The following is an 8,052-nucleotide window of genomic DNA, read 5'->3' as shown; positions in this document are numbered from 1 at the left end:
GCATGAACCAACTGGATCATGGCTGAACAGTATAAACAGATTAATGTCCATGAATTGATAAATAATCAAATGAACTGATTGGTAACAATAATCATGAACTGATTAGTGATAATAGAACCAGAACACAGACACGACTGTGACTGATAACAACATCTCACACTGTAATGCGTGCAGACAGAAGTGAGCTTAAACAGAGTTCCATGAGAACAACAATATTCATTCTGTTAGAGCACTAAGGACAGAATGTGTCATGGAACGAACCGTTACATCACGTAGGTAAAAGCGAATAAATGAGCAGGGTGTTGACCATGCCGCCGCAGTGCAAATGTCCTGCATTGACATACCATTATGCAGAACAATCGAAGATGCAATACCCCTGGTGGAGTGTGCTTAGAGGTTGACAGGAGGCCCTAAAACTGATGCTCTGTAGGCTTCAGAAAAGGCCTCACACAGCCAGTGTGACAAGCGCTGGATGGATAACGGCGACCTGCAGAAGCATCTCTATAATGCACAAACAATTGTTGAATTTGAACGCATTGCAGCTGTGCGCGTTACGTAACACGTCAACGCCTGCACCGGGCAGAGAAGATGAACAGATGCTTCCCCTTCTGATCTGTGGGAGGGAAAAAACCCCTCCAACGATATCACTCTTGATTTAAAAGAGCTCGTGATGTTTTAGGCATAAAAGCTGGGTTGGTCTTAAATCAGCTGAGCTGCCCGTTAGCCTAATTCTAAGGCATGACGAAGCAACAGAGAGGGCAGATAATTACTTATCCTCTTAGCGGGTGTTAAAACCAGCAACAGGGCTGTTAAAAGAGACAAGAATTTAAATGAAACCTGATCCAGAGGCTCAATTGAAGCTTTGATCAGGGCTCGCAGGACCAGCGTTAAACCCACTGTGGAAACAAGTGGGCGTGAGAACAGGCCTACATCTCTGTACACCTTTTAGAAACCGCTTCATCAGCGGGTGATAAAAGCTGTTCTGTCTCCAAACCCTTTGTGGCAGGAAGAGATGGCTGCAATCGTACGTTAAAGCGTACTGAAAACCAACTCCCTATCCATCAGCTGTTGTAGAAAAAACAACACGCCGCTTAAAAGGCATGAGGTGGTCTCTAAACCTTCTCTGTGCACCAGCGCTGAAAAGCCGTCCCCTTGATGTGTACAGAACTGTGGTAGATGCAGCACGTGAATCTTGAATTGTGCACACTATCTCCTGAGGGAGACCCATCCTCTAAGTGGAACCGCTCAGCGGTCAGACCCACCGGTGTTGACCTATTTCTGGGTAACTCTTGGTCGCTCCTCCTGCCTGAAGGAGAGCATCCTTCCTCCATGACAGTTCTACGGCGAGCTGTCAATCCCTCCTCTTGAACTCGGTTCATGGACCGTAAAAAACAGAGGAGGTGGGGGGGGAAAGAAACGCGTAAAAAGCGTTTTGGGCCACCGACTGTGAGCAAATGCGTCCCCCCCCAGCGATGGATCGTCTCGCGAGCTCAGGGAAAACCGTAGTTGACATTGAGCGTTCTTCTCGCATCGCAAACAGGTCCACAGCTGCTTTGCCAACTTCTGCTGCGTCTGAAAACATCAGATCCGGATGGAGGATCCGGTCCACGTAACGTGGGCCGCCCTTGGACGTCACATCAGAACACCGGATATGTAAACCGCTCTAATAAAAGCAGGCTTTGATGAACCCAACTCAGTAGCTTTCGCACAATGTGTAACATCTGGCTGAACGCACACCCTGATGGTTATGTACGCAGCAGTCATCATGATGTCTGTGTGAATCAACACGTGTTGATTCTGTAGCACAGGAGCAAGGTGTTGAATCACATTCAGTACTGTGCGACACTCCAAAACATTGATGTGTGCTGATGTGTAGTGGGGCCACAGCGCCCCTACTGCTTGAGATAGGTATGTCCCCCCCCCAGCCTGACAGCAACGTGTCCGTGAAGACTGACCCATGACGTGGGTCTGCTGAGGGGGACTCCCTCTGATAGAAAAACAAGGTGTTTCCCCAGAGTCGGAGGTCTGCTTCCACAGAGGGAAAAGACAATGATCATCCGTCGTTTGTTTTACTGGATCCACATGCAGACGTGCAAAAACACCTCTAGAGGCGTCTCATGTGATAAATGAGTTTTCATGGTGGTTGAATTTAATTCCACTCCAGAAAACAAATGTCTGGGCCGGGAAAATCGAGCTTCCTTCCACTTATGGCGAAGCCCAGATTAACAGGTGTGATGTCAACACCTGATCCTGCATCAGCGCCTCCTGTCTGAAGTGACAGGATCCGCAGATCATCCAGGTAAAACAAAAAACTCTCGTCTCTGTGTTTTAGGATGATCGGTATGCGTTCTCTGGATGTTAAACAACAGATCCAAAAACGGTCTCACCCCTCCGATCCGTGAGTAAAAACCCTCGTGTTTTCTCTCCCTTGGGGAACTCTGTAGATTACTTTTATCAGAAAACGCTTGGATTTCTGCATTTAGGGAAGAGAATCAGTCTGATGATGATGACGGGACCGTTTATATAACTCCTCTGAATGAAGGGGTTCGGGTTGCAAACTGTAACTTGTACCATTTGCATAAACCCTGTCCATCCATATGAAAAACGGCGAGCATGTTTAGCCACTCTACGTAACGTTCGTGGATGAACGTGCGTTAATGATGCGTCATGTTTTGTACGGCTGTCAGCAGTCCGTCCCTCAACCGCCGTCATGCGTCGCGGGAATGTTTTCTGTGTGACCCCGGGCGAGACTTGAGCTGAAGGCGAAGCGTGTGACAGCTGATGACGCGGTGAGCTGCGCGTTTGACGTCGCTGTGCGAACGTTGAAAGGCGGAGGGCGTGACTTCATTTACACCGTGCTGTTGGAGTGAAGGCTGCTTAGCCCCGCGGGAGCACACGTTGTTCTCTGGAGGGACGCGCGCCGCTCTCGCTGGAGGGGCGCGCGCTAGAGGGAGGTGGGACTCATTACCGGATTCTTCGGCTGCTTCACGTTTAAGCTGCGGTGAGCTGCCGAAAGCTGAGAGAGAAGGACCCCCACCCGGACCAGCCTGCGGACCACATTTATACCGATGTGAGCTGGTTAGCGCCGGCAGCTGTGTGCGCCAGCATCAACGCAGCACCGTTGAATGGAGGCTGTCATCTTAGTGTTCGACTCGTCATGTCAAGAGCGGCGGTGAATTAAAAACCTTATTTAAGGACACCGGCTCATGTCGAGGCTGTTCCATCCCACAAATGCGAGTTGACACCGCTTGAGTGAGGATCATGCAGTTCTAGTTGGTAGTTATTTTCGCTTACCGTTGTGCCGTGATCGACCCGTCATGTCTAGAGCGACGGTGAGTTTAAAAAACCTTTATTTAAGGACACCGGCTCATGTGGAGGCTGTTCTGTTATCGACTCATCATGTCTAGAGCGACGGTGAGTTAAAAACCTTTATTTAAGGACACCGGCTCATGTGGAGGCTGTTCTGTGATCGACTCGTCATGTCTTAGAGCGACGGTGAGTTAAAAACCTTTATTTAAGGACACCGGCTCGTGTGTGGGGCTGTTTCATCCCACGAGTGCGCTCTTATGTGTGCGGCCGCTGTGAGCTGATCCGGGCTTACAGACTGGCTAAAAAACAGACACTTTGATCATTAATGATGATTTATTTCAACTTTCGTGTCACTTTTACACACACCCTCCGGAGACCGTCATTTGAGAGCTTTCTCTCTCATGAGCTCTGCGATTGTTTGCCCAGAGCGCTGTCTTGCAGGCGAACTCTGGGGAAACGCTGAGCTGCAGGCTGCCGGAGTGCAGAGGGCTGGATTCTGACGGGCGGGGCTGGTGGTGGAACTCAGCGAGAGCCGCGGCCGTGGAAAAGTCGAAAACTTGCTCACGACGGTCCCTCCAGCGGGGACGGGGTGGGCCGCGCGGCTTGATGAGGTGGCGAACAGCTTTTGGCACCTCCTCCGACTGTTTCACTTCGCCAGCATGGTTTGAAGCTGCTCTGAACAGCGCGTCCGCGATGGGCTTCATCAGGTCTTGTGCAGATTCTCCGGCAGCGAGGGGAGTAACGAAGCCAGGTGGATCGTTGGGTCATCGTCCTCCGCGCTGCAGTCCCCGACAATGCAAAACGTGGGAGAGGCACACATGTTTGAGCTGGCGTCAGCTGCTTTACAGAGGGAGATCTTCGTCTCCAAGGCAGGTCTGCGGCCTTCAATCCCTTGGACATGCTAATGCTAGCAGCGCAAGTTGTTGCTAACTGCGGCTGCCTGAAAACACGTCGGTGGGCTCGATTGGAGAGCGTGGTCGCCGTCTGGTTCCTCCGGAGGGACGGGACGCTGCTCCGACCTGGGCAGCTTCGCTCCGGAAGCTTCCGCGAGGCTTGGCTCCAGGGGGGGGTACCGAGGAATAGCCCCGCTCGGTGAGTCCCTCAACTCTGGTGATGGGAGCGGACTGGGGACCGACTCCTCTAATCTACCAGGAAAGAACCGTCTGCGGCCTCGCCCGTGGAACGTCCTGTTGGAACGCGAGGCCGTATGGATCAAGACGGTGAGCCAGAGTGGAGCCCAGTGAAAAATAACCTTTCCGCCGATCATCCGAACTGGCGGGAAAAGGCGAGGGACGTAGAAAAAAGGGGTCCCTTCATGTCAGCCTCCTCCTGGGTTCCGCCGGGCAACCCCTGAGGGCGCCGTCGGCCGGGAGCGGTGTGATCGCCGATGCGAAACGGGGTGGGATGGGGTGAGCATTCACTCAGCCCCCCCCCACCTACACTACGCTCCCCAGGAGGGAAAGAGCAGCGGGGCTGCAGCTGAGCACGCCTTGCCCCGGAGGAACCATCCGGTTCGCCCCGAGGGTCGGCGATAAGAGGAAAAACACAAGATGGCGTTGTCCAGCGTGTAGTGACCTGTCACTGGGAAATGTTCCACGACGCTTACCTTGGAATAAGACTGCTGTCATCTTCTCCTCGGGGAGGAGAACTCACCGGACGACCGGAGGTCGACTGCCGGGCCAAGCATCTTTCGCAAGGTTGGTCATTTACACAATTTATCTTCTTTATTCTTCTGACAGTGCTATATTAGCTCGCTGAAGAAAAAATGGGAGCCGATTTCCCGCTCTTAACGTAATTTATACGGACCGGGTGGGGCCCACACAGCAGGTGGGCGTGGACTAATTTTTTTCAGTGCTTATGCTCTGCATAACGGGATAAACCCACTAAAGCGAAGGCCTTAAAGGGCGAAGCTTATATGACATAGAACTCCCCACTTTCATGGACAGTGGATCCAAGTACTTGAAGTCCTGCACCTTGGTGATATCTGGTCCTTGTAGTCTCACTGTTCCACCTGTCTCCCTCCCTTTACAAACATGTACTGGTCTTCATCTTCACTTTTTTTTTTCTCTCAGCACCTGTCAACATCCTTCACTACCTTAGAGCACTTACCTTTCAAACTCAATTTAAGCACAGACCAACTAACTGGATGCATCTATACTTTAAGCAGTAATAGTAGCTAAACTGCTGTGAATCTGATGCAACAAGGCCCGTTCTACGGACATCTAGCGCTCCGTCAGCCTAAAACTAAACCTAGAAGATAGAACTAACTTACATGGAAATTTAAAAAATGGCTACAAAGTTGATATGGCGTGTTTCCCATCATAAAAAGAAGCACTTCAGCCCTGAGAGCGGTAAAGAAGGACATAAATGGTTGTCTCACCTCGTAACACCGACACACGGAGGCTGCCATCTTGATCTTGAAATGAAGCACGTGCATCCTGGTACGCCCTCTCGGTGACCGCAGACGTCGCGTTTGACCAATGAGAGCACAGAAAGTCAAATAGGGCGGAGCCAAACGCCGGCTCATTAAAGGGAAAGTACACTCTAAAAATATAAATCAAGTCAAGGTTCTTTATTGTCATTCGCGTCACATGTGGTGCATGAGGTGGAACGAAATTGTGTACTCATGGTCCCAATTACATCAAACAATAGCAAAAATTTAAAGTGTAAAAAGCAACAGTAAATAAAGATCTAAGATATATACGCTAAACAAATGCCCAGCGGTGCAATATATGCCAGTGACTAATAGTGCAAAACAATACACCGAAAAAGAGCCGCACGATTCTCATTCTCATAAGTTCGGTTCGTTCACACACATAATGCAAGTGGAGTCGGGCTCGGAGCAGACCCCATAACTACCATAAACTGGGATTTCACCGGGAGCCTGTGAAGCTGCAGCTCGGCTGAGTGCAGCCATACCAAAGCATGCAACAAAAGTACAAAAACAAGGCACCAAAAGTGAAAAAGAAATAAATCTACAGCAGCATGGTCCTAGATTTATTTCTTTTTCATTTTCCTGTCCTTTCTTTTCTTAATATTATTGTCCACAACTGTTATTTCCTAAAAAGGATCAAATAAACCAGTTAATGTGAATTTTTTTAAAGCCTTGGCTAGAAAAATGTAACCAAATCGGCATCTTAATGAGTTTAATTTAAACAGATTGTAATTTAAAAAGGCTTCATTCATTTTATACAACACCCTAATTCAAAACAATTCTGATGTTGTTTATATAAATAGTGGTTTGCAAATCTCATAAGTCTGTTATAGAAAACATTAAATGTTTAAAAGAACAAATTTTACCTTTTTTTAAGTTAGTTTTTTTATTCGGTGGCAGCAACACAGTTAGCAAAAGTTGGGACTGAGCAATAAAAGGCTGTAAAAGTTAGTGGTATAAGAAACACCTGGAAGACAATTTCACAATAAATTAGGTTAACTGGCAACAGTTAACCCAGTCCTCTTACCAGTCCCCAGTAAGAGGACAGAATAGTAAAGAGCATTTTAGAATTAGAAGTAAAAATGAGCAGAGGTTCAAAAGTCTACAAAAAAAAACGCATCTTAAAAAATCGAAGGATTTTAGAATAATGTTATTCAATGGAAAACTTGGAAGACTGAATATCCCATCAACAGCAGTTGGTAATATTATTAAAACATTTCAGGAAGCAGGAGAAAAGTCAAAATTGATTACCTGTAATCTGTAAGCCTTTAGGTGGTATTGTTGTAAAAACAGGTCTGGTTCTGGACATCACTGCATGGGCTCAGGAACACCACTAATCATCGTTTGTAAGCACAGTTTGCCATGCCATCCACTAATACTGGTTAAAACACGTCCTCTACTAAAAAGGGTAGTGGTCATTTGTCCTGCTATCAGTACACAATTCAAAAGTCTGCCTCTCTGATGGTATGGGGTTGCATTTCATTGTGAATAAATAAGGTTTTCCAAATCACTGCACTCGGTTTAAATTAAAATTTTACACAAAGTCTCAGCTTGATCAGAAATGGGGTGGTACATTTGCAAAAAAAAAACAAATTAGCATTAAACTTTCTATTCAGTTTTCAAAGCAAAGATGTTTGTTTTTGTCTTTATAAATGTATAAGTCAGTTCTCTTATATACTTATTCACAAATGTATTAATTTTTTATGGCATGTTTTTATGTTTGTTGCACTCCTGACTAGCAATAATAATAATAATAGTAATAATAATAATAATTTTATCTACAAGAACATTTGTTATGAATTTAGCATTTACTGAGTACCCTTCCCATACAACTTTTCTACTTTTCTTCAGTCACAACAACCTCTTTTTTGATTCAAATGATTTACAGCCATAGTTGTTTTATTTAACTTTATTAAGTAACCTAGTTGTGGGTTACATTGTTGCTTTATTTATATATGTTCTCTGGGGCACAATTGAGTTATTCTCTTTCTCTGCCAAACAAAGTCTCCTTGTTTTCCTTCTGTTTTCAGAGTCATGGCTGGGGTGTGTTTGTAATTACATATGCTGGAAGTGTAGAGCAACAGAATAAAGTAATAAGGTGTGAATATTTTTTACCATCCAATAAGAAACTGTTAATTTAATGCAGTCGTTTCTTTTAAATACATTTCCCGTCATACCTTACTGTCTCTGACCCCGCCCATGTCTGAGCGGGCAGCGGATGATTGGCAGCTCTGCGCTGCCGGCATACCGGCGCACAGCGCCCCCGTGCGGCAGCTATGTGAAGCGCAGGGACTCCTCCCCTCCCTCTG

General features: G+C 47.0%; 1 protein-coding gene across 1 annotated transcript in view; it reads right to left on the bottom strand.

Annotated features, from left to right (window-relative positions):
• LOC119414646 (mitochondrial import inner membrane translocase subunit TIM44) overlaps positions 1 to 5,645 on the bottom strand; it is a 15,218-nt gene extending 9,573 nt beyond the window's left edge. Inside the window, exon 1 of the mRNA XM_037681748.1 lies at positions 5,582 to 5,645. Within this exon, the coding sequence (XP_037537676.1) occupies positions 5,582 to 5,632 (51 nt within the window). The 5' untranslated portion in view covers positions 5,633 to 5,645. The remainder of the gene's footprint in view (positions 1 to 5,581) is intronic.
• Positions 5,646 to 8,052: the final 2,407 nt, after the last annotated feature.

This window comes from Nematolebias whitei, chromosome 9 (assembly GCF_014905685.2).
Source record: "Nematolebias whitei isolate Nwh7 chromosome 9, NemWhi1, whole genome shotgun sequence".
NCBI classification, from domain to species: domain Eukaryota; kingdom Metazoa; phylum Chordata; class Actinopteri; order Cyprinodontiformes; family Rivulidae; genus Nematolebias; species Nematolebias whitei.
The sequence above is the reverse complement of the archived record's forward strand: the minus strand, read 5'-3'. Positions and strand labels throughout refer to the sequence as shown.